General features: G+C 42.9%; 1 protein-coding gene across 2 annotated transcripts in view; it reads right to left on the bottom strand.

The window, feature by feature from the left end:
- trrap (transformation/transcription domain-associated protein) overlaps positions 1-25,739 on the bottom strand; it is a 174,911-nt gene that overhangs the window by 143,482 nt on the left and 5,690 nt on the right. For both annotated transcript variants that reach the window (XM_068003488.1, XM_068003487.1), the window contains exons 3-18: positions 18,640-18,689; positions 17,689-17,799; positions 15,951-16,055; positions 14,880-14,963; positions 14,557-14,613; positions 14,349-14,474; positions 14,042-14,119; positions 12,556-12,644; positions 11,546-11,642; positions 11,275-11,413; positions 10,466-10,544; positions 9,148-9,382; positions 7,971-8,283; positions 7,135-7,232; positions 2,856-3,050; positions 1,364-1,555 (exon numbers count right to left, since the gene is read on the bottom strand). In XM_068003488.1, coding sequence (XP_067859589.1) covers positions 1,364-1,555; positions 2,856-3,050; positions 7,135-7,232; positions 7,971-8,283; positions 9,148-9,382; positions 10,466-10,544; positions 11,275-11,413; positions 11,546-11,642; positions 12,556-12,644; positions 14,042-14,119; positions 14,349-14,474; positions 14,557-14,613; positions 14,880-14,963; positions 15,951-16,055; positions 17,689-17,799; positions 18,640-18,689 — 2,048 coding nt within the window. The remainder of the gene's footprint in view (positions 1-1,363; positions 1,556-2,855; positions 3,051-7,134; positions 7,233-7,970; positions 8,284-9,147; positions 9,383-10,465; positions 10,545-11,274; positions 11,414-11,545; positions 11,643-12,555; positions 12,645-14,041; positions 14,120-14,348; positions 14,475-14,556; positions 14,614-14,879; positions 14,964-15,950; positions 16,056-17,688; positions 17,800-18,639; positions 18,690-25,739) is intronic.

Consider the following 25,739-nt stretch of genomic DNA (forward strand, 5'->3'; position numbering starts at 1 on the left):
TGACCAATATTTATCCCTCAACCAACAGCATATGACAATACACAGATTCCCACCTCATCCAATTTCACGTGATCGAGAAAACGTGGCCCACTGTTCCTTAAGTAAAAGTTACCTCAATGGAAAAATTAGAGATGATTTGCAAATTTAACTTACAACTTTGTTTATGAATGTTTTCAAAAAATTATGCCACCATATGCACATTAGAGAATCCTTATTGCTCAGTGAAGTTCAATGGTTTAAACAGCTATTCCCTAAACTAGTGATGCAGCATTAACATACAGACCAAAGAATCCAAACATTTAAATTGCTGTTACAGCTCATTAAATTCACTCGACCTTGAATTTTCTGACAGTGGAGAACAAAATAGAGGTTTTTTTTAAATATAATATTTTAAAGTGACCTTCATATAGCAAAATTAGATGCTGAACCATTCATCACCAAGAAAAGCCACCTTTCAAAACAGTCACATCATTTCGATCAGTCAAAATCTAATATATTTTTTCAAACATTCCAAAAATTATACAAGGGTTTTGAGCTACAACAAACATTTAAGGTGATTACTGGAAGGGGAGGAAGGAGGAAAGCAGCAACTACTAAACGCAGATTTGCCTACCTAACAACAGTGACTAACTTAAAACAAAATGTAACTGGTTGGTTGTGAAGGGCTCTGGGATACTGAGGACGTGATACGGCACGAAATAAAATCAACTTCTTTCTCGTGTATCGCTCCCAGCACCCGCAACACAAGCAGTCCAAAGGGTTTCTTTATTTCTTTATTCTTCTAACTGCATCCTGAGTTTAAGAACATTGAAACAATACCGGAGATATTTGGACAGTTTGAGAACTGAAGCAATCCAAAAAAAAATGTTATTTAAACAGCTGGAATTGGAACCTCTCATTTGTCATGGGGACGAAGCAGACAGCAATAATGAACTTAAAGCCAGACACCTCAACTGGATTCTTTGGACCTAACTGATCCGGAACTCAGTTTTATTTAGATGTTGAAATCTCCCTAAGAGTCGTTCATTTTTCTTCTTTCAGTCCACGCGCAACTGAATTCTTGCTAAGTTCTACCAGCTTCTTCCCCAAGCACTAGAATTACATAGAGCCTACAGCACCAGAACAAGCCATTCGGCCCAACTGGTCTATGCTGGCGTTCACGCTCCACTCGAGCCTCCTCCAACCCCTCTTCATCTAACCCCATCAGCTGCACTACTTCTGCATTGAAACGGTCATAAAATTTGTAGTGTTTTATTTACACACTAACCTCTTATTGTGAAACACTATACTCTCTGTACATTGTCCGCACAACTGCGAGAATTTACAATCATGTTTCTCAGTTACTTCTGCACCGCCTCCTTACCTTCAGCATCTGTTCATTTTCGGCTGCGAAGAGAGACACAGAGCCAAACACCAGCTTGAACAGCTTGAGATAGAGATTGGAGAGCTCAACGTTGGAGCCCATTTCTGGAAGCCGGTCCAGAAGATATTCCACCAGAATTGTAGCAAATAGAGCTGACGTAGACGGGTTCGCCAAGAACGAGTTGGCCACAATCTGCAGCAGACAATGAATCAAAAGTACAGTTTAAAAGAAAAGAATTTTACATAAGAAATAGGAGAAGTAGGCCATATGGCCCCTCGAGCCTGCTCCGCCGTTCAATAAGATCATGGCTGATCTTTGACCTCAACTCCACTTTCCCATCCGATCCCCATATCCCTTGATTCCCCTAGAGTCCAAAAATCTATTGATCTCAGCCTTGAATGTACTCATCGACTCAGCATCCACAGCCCTCTACCACAGAGGTAGAGAATTCCAAAGATTCACAACCCTCGGAGTGAAGAAATTCCTCCTCTCAGTCCTAAATGGCTGACCCCTTATGCTGAGAATATGCCCACTAGTTCTAGACTCACCAGCCAGGGGAAACAACCTCTCAGCATCTACCCTGTCAAGTCCTCTCAGAACCTTATATGTTTCAATGAGATCACCTCTCATTCTTCTAAACCTCAGACAGTATAGGCCCATTCTACTCAATCTCTCCTCCTGGGACAACCCTCTCATCCCAGGACATCATAAAGCAGTATCTGATTTCATGTTGAACTCACACGGTGAAAAAATAAAAATACATGAAATTCGGATTAGCACAAAATCAGCACATTGACGCAAAATTGAAAAACAATTATAAATGTCTATGGCTTATGAAAGAAACAGCAGTCTATAGTAGTAATGTACAGTATATTTATTTTGGGAAGGATCGCTAATTGTGTTCAAGGGAACCGTTTGCTAGTCTGGACCCCAAAAGCATAACTCTGACCAGATATCGAAGAGCTCTTACTCACCATAAAACGCCTCTTAAGGCGCAGACATTGTGACATAAGTTTTGAACGACTAAAGTTCTTCGGCTCGGTGTCAATTGTTTTATGAATACGCTTCTGTGAAGCGCCATGGGACGTTTTGCTACGTTACAGGCACTACACAAATGCAAGCTGTTGATGTTATTGAGCTGTGCAACTTGAGACACAGCTCAATAAAACTTTTCTCCTTTCCAGAACTCTACGCTCCCCTTCTCTTTCCATACTACATTAAATATTTATTTTCAGTTGAGTTCTGATGAAAGGTCATCAACCTGGAGCGTTAACCCTGTGTTTCTCTCTCCACAGATGCTGCCTGACCTGCTGAGTGTTTTCCAGCATTTTCTTTTTTTTCCCAGATTTCCAGCATCTGCAGTATTTTGCTTTTGTTTCAGCTTAAATTCTTTCCCCTGTACTAGAAAAAAAATCCCTTACATGGCAGTAGTTTATGCATCACTTGTACTGATTAAATCTTCATTAAAAAGGTGCATGAGAACGCCTGTCACCTGAAGTGCATAGTTCTTCGAAATTCTTTCAACCATGTACGGCACAGTTGTTTGAAATATCTCTTTAAATGTCAACGGATTCATCATAGTGAAAACACCAGCAAAATGTTCCAAGACCTCCTTCTCTTCCTTCATCCTCACCGTCTGGCAATTTGCCACTCGAATGTACGTTTGCCCATTGCCAGCGATCTGTACCTAGAGCCAGAGATTGATTAAAACCATTAGACGTTAAAGGGAAATTCCTTTAAATACAGCATTAGCATTTCACATGAAATGTCTATTGCAAATGAGGGTACTGAAATCAGTAGAAAAGGAGAATAATTTTTTTTTTTTACACAGCAAGTTATGATCCGCCTGAAAGGGTGGTGAAAGCAGATTCTTGAAAAGGAAAAATCTGCAGGGTTATGGAGTAAAAGCGGGGGAGTGGAACTAATTAGTCAGCTCTTTCAAAGAGCCGGCACAGGCACAATGGGCCGAATGGCCTCCTTCTGTGCTGTATGATTCTCTGAAATTAGTGTCAGCCTTTACAAAAATGGGTGTGTTCTTCCCCCCTCACCCACCGTTTTCTTCAAATACACACTTTGTATAAGGTGTGCATCTCTTTCTGATCTCTTTCAGAACATCCCTCCTTATATTGCACTGTTTTCAGCCAACTCAAACACTTGAAAGCAAATTGGGTATTAACTTATGGGTACGGTAGCATAATGGTTATGTTACTGGACTAATAATCCAGAGGCTTGAACTAATAATTCGGAGTCATGAGTTCAAATCCCGCCATGGCAGCTGGGGAATTTAAATTCAATTAATTAAATAAAATCTGGAATTAAAAAACTAGCATCAGTAATGAAACTACCAGATTGTCGTAAAAACCCATCTGGTTCACTAATGTCCTTTAGGGAAGGAAACCTGCCGTCCTTACCCGGTCTGGCCTATATGTAACTCCAGACCCACAGCAATGTGGTTGATTCTTTATTGCCCTCTGGAATGGCATAGCAAGCCACTCACTTGTACAATCTTCCTAAAAAAAGTCATAAGTATAAAACCGGACAGACCACCCGGCATCGGACCACTCGGCACCGGACACGACAAAGGCAAACCAAACCCAGTCGACCCTGCAAAGTCCTCCTCACGAACATCTGGGAACTTGTGCCAAAATTGGGAGAGCTGTCCCAGACTAGACAAGTAACAGCCCAACATAGCCATACTCACAGAATCATACCATTCAGCCAACATCCCAGACTCTTCCATCACCATCCCTGGGTCTGTCCTGCCGTTGGCGGTACAGTGATATACAGTCAGGAGGGAGTAGCCCTGGGAGTCCTCAACATTGACTCTGGACCTCATGAAATCTCATGGCATCAGGTCAAACATGGGCAAGGAAACCTCCTGCTGATTACCACCTACCGCCTTCCCTCAGCTGATGAATCAGTCCTCCTCCATGTTGAGCACTACTTGGAGGAAGCACTGAGGGTAGCAAGGGCACAGAATGTACTCTGCGTGGGGGACTTCGATGTCCATCACCAAGAGTGGCTCGGTAGCACCACTACTGACCGAGCTGGCCGAGTCCTGAAGGACATAACTGCCAGACTGGGCCTGCGGCAAGTGGTGAGCGAATCAACACGAGGGAAAAACCTACTTGGCCTTGTCCTTGTCCTCACCAATCTACCTGTCGCAGATGCATCTGTCCATGACAGTATTGGTAGGAGTGACCACAGCACAGTCCGCGTGGAGACGAAGTCCCGTCTTCGCACTGAGGACACCATCCAACGTGTGTGAAACTACCACCGTGCTAAATGGGACAGATTCAGAACAGATCTAGCAGCTCAAAACTGGGCATCCATGAGGCGCTGTGGGCCATCAGCAGCAGCAGAATTGTATTCCAGCACAATCTGTAACCTCATGGCCCGGCATATTCCTCACTCTACCATTACCAACAAGTCAGGGGATCAACCCTCATTCAATGAGGAGTGTAGAAGAGCATGCCAGGAGCAGCACCAGGTGTACCTAAAAATGAGGTGCTGACCTGGTGAAGCTACAACTCAGGGCTACATGCATGCTAAACTGCAGAAGCAACATGCTATAGACAGAGCTAAGCGATTCCACAACCAACGGATCAGATCAAAGCTCTGCAGTCCTGCCACATCCAGTCGTGAATGGTGGTGGACAATTAAACAACTAACGGGAGGAGAAGGCTGTTAACATCCCCATCCTCAATGATGGCGGAGTCCAGCACGTGAGTGCAAAAGACAAGGCTGAAGCGTTTGCAACCATCTTCAACCAGAAGTGCCGAGTGGATGATCCATCTCGGCCTCCTCCCGATTTCTCCACCATCACAGAAGCCAGCCTTCAGCCAACTCGATTCATTCCACGTGATATCAAGAAATGGCTGAGTGCACTGGATGCAGCAAAGGCTATAGGCCTCGACAACATCCCGGCTGTAGTGCTCAAGACTTGTGCTCCAGAACTAGCCCGCCTCTAGCCAAACTGTTCCAGTACAGCTACAACACTGGCATCTACCCGACAATGTGGAAAATTGCCCAGGTATGTCCTGTCCACAAAAAGCAGGACAAATCCAATCCGGCCAATTACCGCCCCATCAGTCTACTCTCAATCATCAGCAAAGTGATGGAAGGTGTCGTTGCCAATGCTATCAAGCGGCACTTACTCACCAATAACTTGCTCACCGATGCTCAGTTTGGGTTCCGCCAGGACTATTCAGCTCCAGACCTCATTACAGCCTTGGTCCAAACATGGACAAAAGAGCTGAATTCCAGAGGTGAGGTGAGAGTGACTGCCCTTGACATCAAGGCAGCATTTGATCGAGTGTGGCACCAAAGAGCCCGAGTAAAATTGAAGTCAATGGGAATCAGGGGGAAAACTCTCCAGTGGCTGGAACATTGCTGCATGAGTTCCTCAGGGTAGTGTCCTAGGCCCAAACATCTTCAGCTGCTTCATCAATGGCCTTCTCTCCATCATAAGGTCAGAAATGGGGATGTTCGATGATGATTGCATAGTGTTCAGTTCCATTCGCAACCCCTTAGATAATGAAGCAGTCTGAGCCTGAATGCAGCAAGACCTGGACAACATCCAGGCTTGGGCTGATAACTGGCAAGTAACATTCACGCCAGACAAGTGCCAGGCAATGACCATCTCCAACAAGAGAGAGTTTGACCACCTCCCCATGACATTCAACGGCATTACCATCGCTGAATCCCCCACCATCAACATCCTGGGGGTCGCCATTGACCAGCCATATAATTACTGTGGCTACATGAGGTTAGGGGCTGGGTATTCTGTGGCGAGTGACTCACCTCCTGACTCCCCAAAGCCTTTCCACCATCTACATGGCACAAGTCAGGAGTGTGATGGAACACTCTCCATTTGCCTGGATGAGTGCAGCTTCAACAACACTCAAGAAGCTCAACACCATCCAGGACAAAGCAGCCCGCTTGATTGGCACCCCATCCACCACCCTAAACATTCACTCCCTTCACCACCAGCACACTGTGGCTGCAGTGTGTACCATCCACAGGATGCACTGCAGCAACTCGCCATGGCTTCTTCGACAGCACCTCCCAAACCTGCGACCTCTACCACCTAGAAGGACAAGGGCAGCAGGCACATGGGAACAACACCACCTGCACGTTCCCGTCCAAGTCACACACCATCCCGACTTGGAAATATAGCACCGTTCCTTCATCGTCGCTGGGTCAAAATCCTGGAACTCCCTACCTAACAGCACTGTGGGAGAACCTTCACCACACGGACTGCAGCGGTTCAAGGGCAATTAGGGATGGGCAATAAATGCTGGCCTCGCCAGCGACGCCCACATCCCATGAACGAATAATTTTAAAAAAAGAAACAGGGGCATTGGAAGTTTTCTGTCTGCATGAGTCACATGGGGATATACAGTGGAGCTTCAGGGTGGGGGGGTTTACAGGTATCATTTAAACCCACGCTCCCAATTATCAGCATCTATCTCAAGTTGCTGATACCAGCAGAGCTTGGCGTTCTGATGTAGGATTGATTCACTAATGAGGAAACAGCGCTGAAAACGGTCCTTTTCACTCATCCAGCCCCACAAGTTTAAACAGGATGACCCAGCAAATAAGGGCAAACAGAACTGAGTTGTCTGGGCTTCAATGGCTGGATTACCAGAGCTTGGGGGAAACGGGGCTGACAGGCAGGCTGCAGTTTGGACACCACCAATAGACGCCAAAACTTGCAATACACCGCGACGCAGTAACTACCTTATCAAAGTGCAGGGTTAATACTGTACCTGGTATATATCCAAGGCCTGCATTGCATATTTAACAAGCTTGATGTAAATTTGTGTTTCTTTGGGCTGTAATTGCTTGTTGGGAATAAACGATGCCTCTGAGAAACAAAAGAAAAAGTATCTTTTAAGATGGCACTTAATGACCTTTTTAATACATTAGCAGATCTCCCATGGCATTGCTCCTGAAATGTTTTAAAACTTTTTTTACATGATTTTATTCAGTTACTACACATATGGATTCATACATTTAAAAAATATTCATCAGCGCTACTCGCTGCCGCGTGGTAAAGATACTAATCGCACGATTCTTTGCCATTAGCGGACTGTGTATTTATGGTGCAAACCTTCACTTCTCTTCCCCCTCCACCACCCCCAACATTTGGATATTCATGTCTGATATCAACTGTCAGCTGAATCTTTCCAAACCTGCCCGCTTGAAAGAATAAAAAAAATCAATGCTGTTCAACAACAACTTGCATTTATATAGCATCTTTAACGTAGTAAAACGTCCCAAGGCCCTTCACAGGAGCGATTATCAAACAAAAATTTGACAGCAAGCCACATAATGAGATATTAGGACGGGTGACCAAAAGTTTTGTCAGAGGTAGATTTCAAGGAGCATCCTAAAGGAGGCGAGAGAGGAGAGGTTTACGGAAGGAATTCCAGAGCACGGCCACCAACGGTAGAGCGAAGGAAATTGGGAACACGCAAGACAAATTAATGATTGTGTAGAAAATGTTCAAATCCCATTGAAGTGTGCGTGCCGTAGGACTGATCTCCTACAAGTGGAGATAAAACAGCACGAGAATAAGCATGTCAAAGGATCTGTCTCTTACCTCCTGGCGCTTTGCATGAAGTTATTCCCCATGTAATTGTCTTCACACCGCAAACCAACGTCTTCACCAAGCTGCGACAGTCAGACACTTGAAAGGTCTGCTTCTCCTCTTTATCTTTGTCCCCGTGTTTGTCCAACGCTGGTGCAGGGAGGGTGGGCGTCGAAGGGGCAGGAGGAGGAACAGATGATGTGGGCGTCGCTTGGGCTGCCGCTATGGGGGCATCTGTGGCCGTCAGCTCGGACTGTGGTTTGCATTTCTTAAAGATGGTGGACAACTGATAGCGAGAAATGGTGTGAAACTTCAACACAAAGACCTAAAATCGAGGCAGGAACAGGAAATTGTAACTTTTTGCTTTTTTTTTTAAAACTGGTCAGGTCGCCAACTAACAGAAATCCCACCTCCCTGATAATTGATCAACTTTTCTTTTTGCTCCTGTAGTTGAACAGCAACTTCAATCACAGATTATGTCTTTAAATGTCATCTCCAAGACAGATGCCTCGTCAGTACCTCCCAAAATTAGACAAATAAAAACAAAGGTGCAGCAGATGGAGTGGGGAAGGGAGAAGAGAAATTAATCCTGCCTTCCCACACTATTGCACCCTAAGCTCATTATTGGATCTGGGCTGGCAGTCTTCATTTTAGAATCATACATTCTTCCCTTAGCTCTAAATTATAATTAGAATTTATAACACTAATAGTTAAATGGAAAAAACTACGGCAATTTGGGAAGCAGAGTAGAGTTATTTAGAGCGTAGGAGATTCTCTGCAGAACAGACCGAGGAGCTGGAAGATGCAAAACTGAGGCTTTCCAGCACCATCACTAGCGGAAGGATGTAATTACAAGGTGACAAGTTTACATAGGCAGTTCCCATTTTAAATGTGGACGTAGGAATTTATAAAACGAACAAAGTTGACAGGAACCGTGCGCGGACGCAAAGTTTTGAATATACTACCAGCCGATCTATGGAATTATGCACAGGGAGTGAAGATACTAAGTACAGACTCAGGTAAAGTAGGGTTAGAGGGTATGGGATAACTGCACCAGGGCAAGCACACATAATTCAGTCCCCATTTTAAATTCATGCATGATGTCCTTATTTTTAACACCAGTGTTAGAAGTTCAAACGGCAATTACTAAGAAAACATTTTTAAAATTCAGCGCAATCTTGTTCTGTACCTCCAACATTCTCATGAGAATATCTCTTCCATTCCCATTCTCCTGCTCGCTTTTTGAGCGAATACAATCTACGAGGTTCAACAGGAGTTTACAAGACATTGTCTGGATACTGCTGGGCAATGACTCATCGTCTATATTCTTTGCAAACAGCTGAACAGCAAGGGCCAGGTCATTCAGAGGTAGATGCTGTCGGACGTGATGCACTAGATCGGCCAGAGTGCTGTACGCCAGGGGTCTGTTTTTGAAGAAGAAAAGATTTAAAACAGAAATATAATTTCCTGCATATAACATCCACACAAAAGTCTCACTGCACATAGTCATAAACTGAAATACACTGGTAATTGCCAGCACAGGCATGATGGGCTGAAATGGCCCCCTTCTGTGCAGTACCATTCTATGAATGGTTACTCACAAGTAAGTTTTAATAATTATTTTACACAACTTACGTTTACACAAGTTAACAAGCCTTAGGACATAGTTTCATACAGATTACATATAAAGTAATATAAATATATATTTAGATTAATGTTATATATATATATATATATATATATATATGTTACTTTTTATGTAACAGGTATGAAATTTATGCCCACAGGCATGATGGGCCAAATGGCCTCCTTCTGTGCTGTATGATTAATTTTATTTTACACACACATATAGTCATACAGTTCTATACATTAGGGTGAGGGTGCTCACTGATGAGGAGAGAAATGAATCCTGTCTTTCCACTTTATAGCACCTGTTGCTGCACTATCCCAATTACCATTATATTAGCATTTAATCCAAAAAAAATCAAAAATCATGGCTTGAAAGAACCTTTGTTGAACCACGAATGTGATGGGGAAAGAGATAGCGTCGCATTACAGTCCTAATGCAGGTCTACTGAACGCTCAGGAATCTGCTCATATGAGTTAGCAGGTCTGCCTCACAAGTGTTAATACTTAAGTAAAATGGCTCATTTCTTCCCCTTTCCATCAAGTATCTTCTAATTACATCATGATTAGAGCTGAAATCCTTTTATTTTCAACTGCCAAACATTCAAACATGCGGTACAATTAGGGTGCGATGGTGTTGGAGCTCGTAATAATGAAATTCCAAACACATACTTGCAAACATGCTCACATTAAAATGCCAGCAAAGTGAAAATGTACAAAATGTCAACATTAAAGCAACAAAGTAGACTCCTCAATTATGGTAACTTTTAATGCTTAAGGCCATCTGCAGTCTGGTCGCTCGGAGCATTTTCTTTTTACGTGCAGGCTCTATTTAATTAAACGCCCCAGCATATTTCCAGTGCACCAGGCTGATCGCCTACCTCAGCGTTTCCCGAGCTGTGTACCCTGAGCCTATTAGCACAGATTCATCAAACAGCTTATCCATGCATGGAATGAATTCTGTAAAACAAATGATTGGTATTATGCAGAGAAGCCATCAACTCTCTCTCATTAATGCAAACATAAAACTAATTAAACGTCATCAACTTTTCCCTTGTGAAACATTAACACAATTAGATTATGCTAACATATTTACAGTGCTGCTACTGTCCAGCATAGTAAATATCTAATTTCACAAGGTAAACACACCAATTGGCATGTGGCTGCTGATTAAGAGACTGTGGTCTCTCATCTAGAAGTTGAGAAGTTCACTTCACAGCTTATAAGATAGAAAATAAACCTAACAGATGCCATAAATACACACTGACTGCACTACACAGCCACTATCTTTGGAAAGGCAACACTGCAGAGGGGGACCCATGTACAGCACCAACGGGCGGAGGACCACAAGAGTGGCACTCCAATCCCCCACACTGGTGGGACAACAAGCCCAACTGTCCCAGCACAAGAACATTGAAAGGAGAGTCATCAGCTGGGCTCCCGTACACATTCTAGCTGTCCACTCAAGGCGGCAGTGGCTGAGGAATAGAACCAGGTCCTTCGCCCACTCACATATGATTGTGTGGCCTAGGGAGATGGGGTGGGGAGTGAGGAGAGAAGTGAGAAAATAACTTGACACAGTTAAAATAATCAGCATGCCCGCATCTATGAGCGGTTCAATTTTATTAGCTTGGCACTTTCTAACAAGACTTTTCGTGTACGCAATGCACAAAAACTCCAAACTACATACGGTTGCGAAGGTCGGTAGTTAGAATGTGCTTGGCTGCGATTAACAGTTCCTTCCGTAGGTGGGCAGTTTCAGAAGGACAGTTAGTCAGCAGTTGTAACATTCCTTTCACCATCTGCTGTGAATACTTTCCAACCAACTCCTATAGAAAGAGAGAGTAACAAAATTACATGCATAATCTCTCCTGCATGTTTAATTTCCTTTTTAAGAAAAACTTTTTTTCTTGTCTAAATATACTCACCAAAATTTATACTGCCATTAAAAAGGAACGTACCTGGTAGATTCTTATGATGTAAGCAAGAAAGGACAAAGTTTTAATCTGTGCAGCAATGAAGTCGGCATACAGCTCCTTGTTGTAAAGTTTATTTTGCCTACAATAAAAAGCATATAATTTAAGATCCAATTCTCTAAAATCAACAGAAGTTTACATTTTAGTCAAACAAGGTGTGCGCCAATTCATCCAGAACAGTGGAAAGCAATGTTAAGAGAAGGGTGCCTTTTAAACCAAATGTCAAAGTGGCAATCTTCATGCAGTGTCATTTTCTACAAGTAGGAGTTAGTGGTACACATTGTGTAGCACTGCATATAAAGCATCACAAAACTGGTACTGCATCGGACTGCTTAAGAAACTCCAGATATGGCTCGGTAAAAAGACCTATGTTTTTTTAAATCAACTAATTCAAGGTTTCCTACAGCATTAACCCAACCAACCCCAACCAAACCCAAACCAACCCCAACCCAACAAACCAACCAACGAACCAATCTCAACCCAACCAACCCCAATCCAACCAACCCCAACCCAAAAGATCTCATGAGCGGCAGATATTCCATGGATCTTTCACTTTCACACCTCCAGGGATAAGCAGGTTTGCCTTAATCAGCAGTAACTCTTCGAGTGCTGCTCTGGTCACTCTCATTACCAGGTTCAGAGGTCTTCTGAATCAGTACACAAACCAGCAAAAGTGTACGAAAGATTATTACCGTCATAGAAGAGCTTTCGATCATTTGTCAAACCATAAAGGGCTGCTCCAAATAATGTAATCTTATGATTTGAAGATTTTTTTTATGAAAAGCCCAAAATTGCCTGCACCTCAGTCGGTTAAATCTCCCCACAGATTATATTCTGTATCTATAGCGACTCCTCACTCTATCATCTGGGTTTTTGTTCCTAGTCCACTTTTCAAAATTAATTTCAGCACACGGTCAGAAACCAAAGAAGAATTTGCATAACAAAGCCAAGTGCTGCTTGCAGTCTCTAGCACCACCCAGAGGAATACTTTTTACCTTGCTTGAGGTGTAACCTGCAGCATGATGGTGCTCATAATCAAAGGCACAAATTCAGATACGACATTGTGGATACTCTGCTTGTACAGCTGAAATAAAACAAGAGCATTGTTATATTTCTTTAGACTAACGCCAATGCTTGGCATTAATATCATGCACAATTTCTGTTTTTTTTCCTCTCATTAAGGGTGGCACATGAAACAATGCTTCGGAGTCTTCAGTGTCACTGAAAAGCAGTTTTGTAGTTGCGATTCCCTCCGCGCCAAGCACTCAGTCTTAGGCCTGCCATCCAGGGGAGGACCCAAGCAAAAGCTGGGCACCACCTCAAGAAGCATCCAACTCCCAGCCTGATTCGCAACTTCGAAAGGCAGATCCTTGGGGGGGGGGGGGGAGAGAAAGAGAAAAAGAGAGAGAGGGGGGGGAATGGGTCCCGGTAACTCGCTGGTGGATTATAGTTAATTTGCCAGTGGGGAGCGAAACTGACAGCAATGCTGGCTCCCTCCACAGGAGCGCAGCAGCCCGACACCCGCTTCATGCTCCCAGCAACACTGCTCCTTCCCCTCCAGCCAGGATCTGCAGCATCGCGGATTCCTGGATGGAGGCCGGCAGCACTACTGGGAGCGGCTGTCAGCCTACGGCACTACCGCTGGAAAAGCTAATGGCGTGAAATCAATCCACCTCTACACAATGCAACCACCCCTCCATGAATTTATTTGGAAATAAAATCTCCCTGCTTAAAGTGTCTATTGTGGTGGTGGGGAGGGGGACGTCTGGCAACACTGACTTTTCTGGGTTCAACTCTAATTCTGGAATTCACCTTTTGGGTCATTGGCAGATTTAACCTTAAAGTTTGAACAGCTTACTCACAAGGAAGGAAAAGAAAAATTATGAAAACGATGGCCGTGGACCAGTCTCACCTGCCTCGGAGAAGCCAGGACATCGGCAAACATCTACAGTAGTTTATACATGGAATGTACTTCACAGAGACAGGCCATTCAGCCCAACTGATCTATGTTGGTGTTTATGCTCCACACGAGCATCCTCCCACCTCACTTCATCTAACCCTATCAGCATAACCTTCTATTCCTTTCTCCCTCATGTACTATCTAGCTTCCCCTTAAGTGAATCTATGGTATTCGCCTCAACTACTCCTTGTGGTAGCGAGTTCCACATTCTAACCACTCTCTGGGTAAAGAAGTTTCTCTTGAATTCCTTAATGGATTTCCATGTGCAAACACTCAGCTAGAAGAGCTGTACAGACCAGGGGAAGGAGGAAGGGAAAATGTTGCAGGAGAATAGAATAGAATAGAAAATAACTATTACCACTCGGGATTGTGACAAAAGAAAACAAAAAAAACTGGAGGCTATCTGGATCCTGAGTTGAATAAATCTATAGCCAAAACCCAACTAGTTCAATATCCCAAGCATTCCGGCCCAGTCAAAATGGGATCTTTCCTCTATGGTAACGAATAATTGTAACAATTACCTGATACATGAGAACAACAATGATCGGAAGCTCGGCCAATACCTTCAGCGAGAGGGAGCCTCTAGGAATTATGGTATGCTGAAAGACAGAAATATTTTGTACAAACACAAGATCTTTCATTAATGTAGACAATTACAGCGGTGAAATATAAATATTTATTTAGCAAGCATTTCCCACAAGGGATGTTTTGGGAAGGACACCGACATTTCACATGGGACGTTTAGAGTCAGCCCATCATTTCTGGGTTGGATGCAAGCTTGCTGCCAAAGGTGAAAGGGCAATGCAAATTTTCGACAGGTCAACTTACCGTCCTTGATTCACTGTCCTCTCGCTCAGGATTGGTCTTAACTGCAACCTGAGTGATCATGCCAACCATCTCTGGGGAAGGAACGGTGTTATCAGCAATCGCTTGGGGCTTCTCAAAGTATCGTGTCTAGGAGAAGGAATGGAAAATGAATTATTTTTCCGAACAGCATCCAGCGATTCGACCGAACGATCCCCTGCGCTATACGTACCACGACTTTCGGTAGGTCGTTGTAAATCTGCTTCACGAAATCAAGAAAGTGATGAATCTGTAAGCAAAGCAGACATGGCATTAGCAGAATGGTGCCCATTTTATAGCCTGCGTTCATTAGACAGAATCAAAACTTGATCAGAAGCTCTTAAGTCATGTAGAATTTTTTAAAATGACTCATTTTAACAAGCATTCAGAAACAATTGTCTAGAAATTCTCATTTGAACTTGAAGGCAGTTCAGTGCAATAAACTGCACAGACCACACAAACTAATCGCTTTCTATACTTTTTAAAATGCCTGGTCTTTCAAGCAAGGAAACTTACTTCCTGTGTAATTGGTGGTCTGAATTGTTTGTGTAATTCAATGATGATTCGGAGACAAATAAGTACATTCTCTTCATTCTCCACCTGAAACAGGGTAATTGGTGTAAGTGCAACATCGCATTAAACATTCACCCATTAACATGATTTTAATCATTTCAGAATCTTATTCCTCATCATCTACATTTTTACACTGTAAATAAAACAATTATTGATGAAATAATTACATTATATTAGACGCTGGACACTTTTCAAGTACAGGTTTTACTAACCCGAAATCTTGGTCTAAGGGACATCCAAATCGGAGCTTCAGATAGGATTCCTTTCTAGGACACCCCACTGTCTTTCTATCCGAGCTATTCACTGGCTCGACTTACTTTTAAAAACAGCGGTGCCTGTATTTCTCACCTTAATGGACCGCGTCCCTCCCCTTCCCTTCCTGGTGGATGATGGAAAGTCCCCCACATTTGGTCTTGCACGTGTAGTACACCAATACTGCAGGCGTGGAACTGAAGACAAGGAGAGTCACAGGAACAGAGGCTGGCCATTCAACCACCCATGTGTGCTGTGCCATCTCGTTAACCAAGGCAGCTCTGTCCCAAATCTCGGTGTTCTGCCATTTCTTGTACCCTGACTTCCCAACTAAGTACCATCTCCCTTTTAAACCCCTCATTTAACTTTGAATCCATGGCTTTCCGAGGAGATGAGTTCCATTCTCTCAACCATTTGTGTGAAGTTGTTTTTCCTGGACTCTTGCTTTTTAAATCCGCAGAGCTCAAATTCTAAGATTGCGTTCCTCCGTTCTGAAAGTCGAGAGATGAGTCATGCCCTATCGACTTTGTCAATTCCCTTCATTATTTAAAACAGCTCGATCTGAGACACGGCCTCAGTGCGTGTGAACTAGAAGCACACATTCTACTCAGTGCCAACGATTCTAAAAGGCGGCCTAAGTCAAGAGACTAAACACTAGATACTAACACGCTAGATTAGAAATTGGGCTATCAGTTACTGCTGGGTGTTTAAAGATGCACAAATTTAAAACAAAGGAAAAAAGAGAAAATGTTGAAAACTTACCTCCAAAAACCGAAACATCACAGACAAAATATTTTTTGTGTGGGAACGCAAATGCTCATTTGTTGGAATTCTGTGGATGATTTCAAGGACAAGCTTCCGAACTTGCTAGAAATACACAATTTTTAAAAAAGGAGCTTCACCAGAAATCAAAGCATGCTGGTTCTATTGCACACAAATACACTTAGCAGAAATCACAAATATTACAATACTGCATTGGATTTTGTTTTTAAAAAAGGGTTGTCTGAAATAGTTCTGAGCAAACTATGTGACAACTGTCTGACTGTAATTAAAAATGAAACACTTCAGGGAGGTCACTTATGCATAGAAATTCAAAAAAAAATGTTTCTGCACAGCAGAATTTAAAGGTATTTCTACAAACTGAATTCGAGATATTTAGGGTCTTAAAGAAATCATTTTTATCGTTTTGTAACCAAAGAATTCACAAAATTAACAAGTTTCTTATGCAAACAACTGTTGAGCGTTTATTACATGGAGAAATACTGAAATTCTGCAGCGGCACAAAGGTAAAAACGCAGGGTGAAACACGCAGGATGTTAAAGGCTCCAGATGTCATTAGAACAGCCTGGTACTCACTGCGACATTAGAGCGGGACGACTGCACAAAACAGAAGATCAGCCGTGACGGCTCAAAGGCGATGGTCAAAACATAGACTCATACAGCGCAGAAGGAGGCCATTCAGCCGCCACATTATATTACCACTGAAGTCAATGGAAAAGAAAATCTGATGGGGTGTGCAACGGGCACCCAAGCCGCTACTAGCAGTTTTCCAGTGAAAGTCGGCCCTCAAGTTCCTTACGCTAGCTCATCTAAAAATATTAAGCAGTAAATCATTGAATCATACAGCACAGAAGGAAGCCATTTGGCCCCACGTGCCAGTGCCAGCTCTTTGAAAGAGCTATCCAATTAGTCCCACTCTTTCCCCATAGCCCTGCAAATCTTTCCTTTTTAAGTATTTATCCAATTCCCTTTTGAAAGTTACTATTGAGTCTGCTTCCACCACCCTTTCAGGCAGCGCATTCCAGATCATAACAACTGGCAGCAGTGAGGAGAATCTGCAGTTAATGGATTCACCTACTTTGCAGAGGTTACTGCAAGTGTTTAGTTACTGGAGTAAAGGACAAAGCAACTGTCTTGTCCTTGCAACAACCTGACCCCACACTCTGGCATACAACTTGTGCACTCATGCATTACAACTGTTAGCAGGGACCTAGAGCAGAGAGCCAGGTCAGATCCTGCTCACTGCTGCTTGAATTCGAAACAAGCTCATAAAATTCACCGATAATTACTGTCAAAATATATTTTATAAAATGAGCATTTGCTGCCCTACCAATTGGCTCACTGGAGTCTATTAAAACTATCTGGATGGGAAAGCCTGTTAATTGCTATATAAAATAAACTATTAGTGTGCAGTTTATGGCTTAACTATAAAGAACTGTGCAAAATTTTAATTTATCCATGTTAGATATATTACTTTTACACACAGCATTAACAAGGCTGTTTTGCCAATAAGGATGGAAAGATACAGCGGGGGGGGTGCGGGGGGGGGGGGGGGGGGGGGAGGGGGGGGAATTACTGCCGCAATTTCTTTAATGAAAAGTTAGTTTCCTGTGTTGAATATACATAATAATAAGTAAGATTGCATACAAAGCACATGTGATTTTTCAACCTGTTAAGCACGATGAGTCAATGGGGGAGCCAAGGCACCTCCACCACGTACCTGGGCAGATTTTTCCTGAAGGAACTGCACTTCTCCGTCTTGCAGGAATGTGAGAAAACGAGGAATGATGTGTTCCAGGAAAGTTGAGTACTGTGGTGAAGTGGTGACATTCTAGAAACAAGGGATGTTACAGTTTTTGTTTATAGTCTAGGAAAAAATTTAAAACTCACAACCAAGAATAATAAACCTAAGATTACATCTATTCAAACTGCAATACTAAAAAAATCAAAGATGTCCATAATTCTCAATTTCACCAGCTTTAATGGACAAAAGGACCAGTGTTCTACTTTCCCCTAAACCCAGGCAATGTTATTTCATTGTTAAAGTACTTTCACAGTTCCCATGTTTAAATTTCAGACTAGTGAAATGTAAAACATTACGATGCACATGAAAATATCAACTGCTCGTTAAATCATAACCATCCTGTACTATATTCTCAAGGCATAGAAACAACAGACACATGAATTTTAAGTTAATTTTCATTAACATCTGCAGAATATTGCACGTATTGACGTCGGCACTAACAAATTCAATAAGGAATTCAGGAGATACTTCTTTACTGAGGGAGTGGTGAGAATGTGGAACTTCCTACCACGTGGAGTGGTAGAGGCAAATAGCATAGATGCATTTAAGGGAAAGCTAGATAAACACATAAGGGAGAAAGGAATAGAAGGATATGCTGATAGGGTTAGATGAAATAAAGTGAAATAAGGCTCGTGTGGAGCATAAACACCGGCTTAGACCAGTAGGTCTAAATGGCCTGTTTGTGTGCTGTAAATTCTATACAATTCTATTGCACTGGTAGTGCTGTCATGTCCTGTTCATTTCCTCAATTCACAAATGTCAGGTCTTTTTAACAATGTCATTATAACAAAATCCTAAATATACAAGGACCACAAACAGGACGCTTTTAAATTCACACTCTGAACATGATCAACACTGGAAACTTACTTCAAAATTTTCACTGACTTCTTGCATCATTTTCAATTTGGTTTCATCAGCTGCAAAAAAAAATTAAACAGCACTCTTTTAGATTGGAAAAAAGTCTACTTTGTTTCCGACTACATGGCCCAACAGAAGCAATCAGATCTTATCAGTTTTACTAACATCGCCCATAACAGAAAGTAGCATCACAATCATACCAGTACACACACGCTCACACATACACGCCGACACGCGCACATGCGCACACACAAGCGCACACACATGCGTACACACATGCACGCGCACACACGCGGAGCTACCTTCCAAATTATTCTGCAGGGCTCTAGTAATTTGTCTCCATCATTTTGCTTCTGTTCAACTTATGATTCATTCTGTTAATTACAATCAATGGCTATATATTTTTTTAAAACAAGCAACGTGTTCTCAGTGTCATCCACCTGGTTTCTAATTTGAATCACAAAGTCACGTAGATTCAATAGAAGCTTTCAAAAGTTTCCTTGCATGGCCATGGAGAAAGAGCGGGGGAATGGAACTAATTAGATAGCTCTTTCAAAGGGCTATCACAGGCACGAAGGGACGAAAGGCCTTCTTCTGTGCTGTAAGATTCCATACGTGAATAACCCAAAACAGATCTATTTACACGACAGACAGTTTATCGTATGCGGCAAATGTCAAAGATATGGACTGCTCACACACACAAGCTACACTCAGGAATTAATACAAATGACAGGGTCAACAATCCCCAGGGTAAACTCCAGGTTGTTTCCTCCTTGTATCTGTGCAAGAAACGTCCTGTAAATATTAGGACTGCATACCAAGATGATGCTCCTCCCGAATAGCAGCAACACTGCAGCAAGGGAGGTACAAATGCTGTGGAGATTGCAATTGCAGACACCTCACTGAACCGGCAAACCATGGGTTAGAAAATGTACCAGGAACCGTTTGAGAGAGGCACAGATGCCAATTCGGAGTTAGCAACAGAATGACACAGTTTGGGCGTACACCCTAACAGCACCAAAGCCAGCCAAGAAGCTCATGGCTCAAAACAGAAGGACATTTCTGGCAGGTTGATCAAGATGTGACAGTGACATTGGGCCATTAGTTAAACCACGTGAGCCACTAAGTTACTAGCCCATTACTTTCAAATAATTATAACAAAGCTTTGAAATTAACTCCTTTTGCACCAACATCCCTTTTGTCATTTAATCACTCCTGCCGTCCACAGACATCTCCCTTTTGTTCTTTTCCTGCCCCTCTTTTTCCCTGGCTCTGCATTTGCTTAAATGCTGTTCATCTCTAAGATCTTCCTGTTCTGATGAAAGGCCAGCGACCTGGAACATTAACTCTGTTTCTCTCTCCACGGGTGCTGCCTGACCTGTTGAATGTTTCCAGCATTTTCTGTTCTGATTTGAAATTACCATTGGTTTCTTTCACAAAGACCAGTAATCTTTCTAACAGACGGCTAAATCTCCTGGAAAATTGGTCCAGTGACTGATAAATTAGTACACGGAAGGTTCACAGTGGAGTTTTTGTATAAAGGGACCTACTTTATGAACAAGAGGCCTTATCCTTGGAACTGTAAGCAGCTGTAAAAACTTCTAGTACAAGGGCAGGGAGAAAGTTATTTAAAACTATGAAACTGCACGCGAAATGACTGATCATTCAAAGGGACGTGGCAGCACAAAGTAGAGAAGATTGCGGTGAGAATTTACAGCGGCGCAGCCAGAGACTAGAGACAAGGCCAGGTTTTTTTTTTAAATTCATTCTCGAAATGTGGGCGTCGCTGGCAAGGCCGGCATTTGTTTCCCATCCCTAGCTGCCCTTGAGAAGGTGGTGGTGGGCCTTTTTCTTGCAGTCCGTGTGGTGAAGGTACTCTCACAATAGTGTTAGGTAGGATTTTGACTCGGGGACGGTGAAGGAACCACGATACATGTCCAAGCCAGGATGGTGTGTGACTTGGGTGAGGAACTCGGAGCTGGTGGTGTTCCCATGCACCTGCTTCCCTTCTCCTTCTAGGTGGTGGAGGTCGAGGGTTTGGGAGAGAACGTAGTTCTAATAGAGCAAGAGGAATTCAGACAAGAGACTGTCCGTAAAATAGCGTAGACAACTAGTGGTGACAGCAGACTCAACACAGAAAGGGAGCATTGCAGAATTTTCAACAAAATGAGTCAGGGAACAAACAGTCGCATCTCAGAGGCAAATAAATGGAGGGAGAGTGAAAGGTTTGATGTAATACAGCTTTGGGTGCGAGAGGAGGCCAAGGATGATTTTTTAAAATGCGTCAGAGTATCCAATTTCATTATGTAAAGCTGGTATTGGGGAAGCACTGCAACAGACTGGCTCGAATGTTTAGAAAGCAAAGGATTAAAAGAGAATCTTGTGTAGAGTTTAATTTTAAAACAGAACGAGAGATATACAGCCCTCTTATTACAATGGTATGTTGCTTAAATTGGATATCTATATAACTGGTGCTGATATACTTTTAGCTTACTGCAGAGATACAAAAATACCTGCTACAGAGATATCATCACAAGCAGATCTGCACAACAGCTTGCATTTATATAGCGCATGTGAGAGAGAGATAATGTCCATGAGCACTTAGAGGCAGAGAGGTGGACACTAGGCAGTAAAAGGAGGAATTTGTGAGGGGGGTGGGGGGGAAGAGAGGAATTGGGGGGGGGGGGGAGGTGGCTAAAGCACAAAAGAAATGAGTGCTTGTTTTAGATGTTTTTTGAAGGCAGAAAGGGAAGGGAAATGGTTTATATTCCTTTGAGTATAGAAGAGTGTGGGGTGATCTGATCGAGGTGTTTAAAATGTTAAAGGGATTCGATACGGTAGATGTGGAGAAACTATTTCTTCCGGTGGGGGAATCAAGAAAAAGAGGACATCATCTTAAAATTGGAGCTAGGCCGTTCAGGAGCAAAATCAGGAAGCACTTTTTCGCACAAAGTGTAGTGAAAATCTGAAACTGGCTCCCCAAAAGGCTGTGGATGCTGGGGGACAACTGAAGCTTTCAAGACTGAGATTGATAGCTTGATTTGGGTAAAAGGAAAGTATCAAGGGATATGGAGCTAAGGCAGGTAAATAGAGTTAAAGTGCAGAACAGCTTGAGGGCCTGAATGGCCTACTCCTATTCCTAATCTTACTATGGAAAAGACAAAGTGTTTTGGGGAGAAACCGAGGGGGCAGGGATACACCAGCCAAATAATCCGCATCGATGGCAGAGTGGAGAAGGCGAGCAACAATCACGAACCGAGTGAGATGAGAAGAGGGCCTAGTCTGGGGCAAGTGGCTGGCTGCAATACGTCAGGTAGAGAATAGCAAGACCACGGCAGGGATGGCCGGGGGTGGGGGGGATTCGAGAACAAGGATGAGAATCCTGTACCTGATTTGCTGGGGCGACGACAGCCAGTGGAGTTTGACGGGGCAGGGACGATGGAGGTGAGGAGGGGGCAGAGGCAGCTGGATTCGTGAGGTTTGTGGGGGTAGGAAGGACGATAAGGACAGCATTTGAAGAACCCGATCGTCAAGATGATGACGGGAAGAGGGGTGCTGGGAGAGAAGGGAGTGGTCCGCAGTGTCGAAGACGAAAAAGAGGTAAAGGAGAGCAAGCGGGCAAGCTGCAGTCACACAGGACTTTGCTGGTGACTTTGACCAAAGGGATCTCAGTGCTGTACACAAGAGGAAGGAGAACATATAAAGCACCAACACCAAACAAGAGCTCAGGCCACTGAACCAGACAACTGCAGCTCAACCCATCAACTGTGCTACCGGACACCTTTACAACATGGATATAGACCATCCTTTCACAACTCTATGTCATAATTAGAATATTAAAAACAAAACTCGAAGATACAATTAGGATAGAGTATCTCAATCCAATCAAACAGAAACCAACCACAAAAGCCAGATTTACTTTACTTACAGCCAATAATTTTCTACAGCTAGTGACAACAAAAAACATTCAAAGATACTCACTCCTGAAATAATTTCTACAAACACCCCACATGCCACCAGATTTGTCACAACACATTGCCATCAAAACAAGGCAACTTCTTTACATCAAAAACAGAACTGCAGCAACAGACTTTCATCAGTTAAAATTTCTATTTACTAAAATGATATGGCCTGCACGTTTCACAATTAACAAATACACACCGGTTCAGAAATCCCGCTCTTTAGAAATTCACAGAAATAAACCTGTATAGGTGTCAGCTATGGCTCAGTGGGTAGCACTCTCGCCTCTGACTCAGAAGATCATGGGTTCAACAGGGACTTGAGCACAAAATTTAGGCTGACACTTCAGTGCAGTACTGAGGGAGTGCTGCGCAGTCGGAGGTACCGTCTTTCGGATGAGACATCTTTCAAGGCCATGTCTGCCCTCTCAGGTGGACGTAAACGATCATGGCACTATTCGAAGAGCAGGACAGTTCTCCCCGGTGTCCTGGCCAACAATTATCCCTCAGTCAACATCTAATACAGATCATTTCATCATTTATTTCATTGCCGTTTGCGGGACCTTACTATGCGCAAATTGGCTGCCGCATTTCCTACATTGCAACAGTACTTCATTGGCTGTAAAACGGTTTGGAATGTCCTGAGGTCGCACCAGGCGCTATATAAATGCAAGTTCTTTCTTTATATAATTGGGAAACAGACAACTGAAAACAACCAAAATATACAGCAAATAAACAGGAACCAAGCCAACATAGAAAACAAATTAAACAGAGACTGTACTCAACACTAAATCTGTGAGAGATCCAGTGAAGAATTAGAGGACATACAAGTGGAGGTGGTGCCTAATAAAAACTAAAAGACTAAGAGACACTTGGCACGTATCCACAAGCAAAACTGTAGATCCTACTTGTTAGAGGATTATTGTTCTGCAAACTAGAGTTCTATTTTGTGTCTTGTTTACCCCAATTAAATAGTTTAAAAACTACTGATTGATCTTTAAAACGATATGAGTTTACTTCGTGTGGACTCACATAGCTACTCCATGCTTTGTGATACAGACTTACTTCCCTGTTGCTAGTTGAGTACCAATGAGGGAGTTCACTACAAAGGCACAGATATTAAACAAGTATTTTACATCTGTCTTCACAGTAGAAAACACAAAAAGCAATAGTGGGGAACCAAGGGTCTAATGAGAGGGAGGAACTTAAAGTGATTAAGATTAGTAAAGAAAAAGTATTAGAAAAATTAATGGGACCAAAAGCCGACAAATCCCGTGGACCTGATCGCTTACATCCTAGGGTTTAAAAGAGTTGGCTGCAGAGATGGTGGATGCATTGGTTTTGATCTTCCAGAATTCCCTAGATTCTAGAATGGTCCAAGTGGATTGGAAAGTAGCAAATATAACCCTGCTATTCAAGAAAGGAGGGAGAGAGAAAACAGGGATCTACAGACCAGTTAATGCTGGAATCCATTATTAAGGACGTAGTAACAGGGCATTTAGAAAATCATAATATGATTAGGCAGGATCAACATGGTCTTATGAAAGGGAAATCGTGTTTGACAAATCTATTATAGTTTTGAGGGTGTAACTAGCAGGGTAGATAAAGGGGAACCAGTTGATGTGGTATATTTGGATTTTCAAAAGGCATTTGATAAGGAGCCACACAAGAGGTTTTTACACAAGATAAGGGCTCATGGGATAGGGGATTAGCATGGATTGAGGGCTGGTTAATGGACGGAAAACAGAGAATAGGAATAAAAGGGTCATTTTTAGGTTGGCAGGTTGTAACTAGTGGGGTGCCACAAGGATTGGTGCTTGGGCCTCAGCTATTTACAATCTATATTAATGACTTGGATGAAGGGACAGAGTGTAATGTATCCAAGTTTGCTGACGATATAAAGCTAGGTGGGAAAGCAAGGTGAGGTGGACGCAAAGGGATATAGACAGATTAAGTGAGTGGGCATGAAAGTGACAGACGGAGTATAATGTGGGAAATGTGAGGTTATTCACTTTGGTAGGAAAAATAGAAAAACAGAATATTTTTTAAAATGATGAGAAACTATTAAATGTTGGTGTTGAGGGATTTGGGTGTCCTTGTACACAAAACACGGAAGTTAACATGCAGGTACAGCAAGCAATTAGGAAGGCAAATGGTATGTTGGCCTTTATTGCAAGGGGTTTGGAGTACAAGAGTAAGGAAGTCTTGCTGCAATTGTACAGGGCTTTGGTGAGGCCACACCTGGAGTAGTGTGTGCAGATTTGGACTCCTTATCTAAGGAAGGATATACTTCCCTTACAGGCAGTGAAGCAAAGGTTCATTAGATTGATTCCTGGGATGAGAGGGTTGTCCTATGAGGAGAGGTTGAGTAGAACGGGCCTATACTGTCTGGAGTTTAGAAGAATAGAGAGGTGATCTCATTGAAACATATAAGATTCTAAGAGGGCTTGACAGGGTAGATGCTGGGAGGATGTTTCCCCTGGCTGGAGAAGCAAGAACGAGGGGACATAGTCTCAGGATAAGGGGTCAGACATTTAGGGCTGAGATGAGGAGGAATTTCTTCATTCAGGAGGGTTGTGAATCTTTGGAATTCTCTACCTCAGAGGGCTGTGGATACTCAGTCATTGAGCATATTCAAGACTGAGAACAATATTTTTGGTCCTCTAGGGGAATCAAGGGATATAGGGATCCCGTGGGAAAGTGGAGTTGAGGTCGAAGATCAGCCATGATCTGATTGAATGGCGGAGCAGGCTCGAGGGGCTGTATGGCCTACTCCTGCTCCTATTTCTTATGTTCTTAAAATACTGCTGGAAATCTGAAATTAAAAACAGAAAATGCTGCAAACACTCAGGTCAGGTAGCGACAGTGGAGAGGAATAGGGTCCGGTTACCATTAAAGGTGACCCTTTGTCAGAACCAGGAGATGTTACAGATGAACAGCTTCTAAGGAGGAACGGAGCCAGGGAAAAGGGCGGAGAGAGGGAAAAAAAGGTCTGAGATGAGGTGGGGGATAGGAGATGATTAAATGACCGAAGTGATGATGTTGCTGCAAGGCAAAAAGGAGGAAATAACAAACGAAATTAGAGAAATAGAAGATGTATCCGAGACCAGAGGATGCGTGAATGGTCACAGCCGAACAGCAGGGGTGAAG

The sequence above is a fragment of the Heptranchias perlo genome, chromosome 22 (assembly GCF_035084215.1).
Source record: "Heptranchias perlo isolate sHepPer1 chromosome 22, sHepPer1.hap1, whole genome shotgun sequence".
Lineage (NCBI taxonomy): Eukaryota > Metazoa > Chordata > Chondrichthyes > Hexanchiformes > Hexanchidae > Heptranchias > Heptranchias perlo.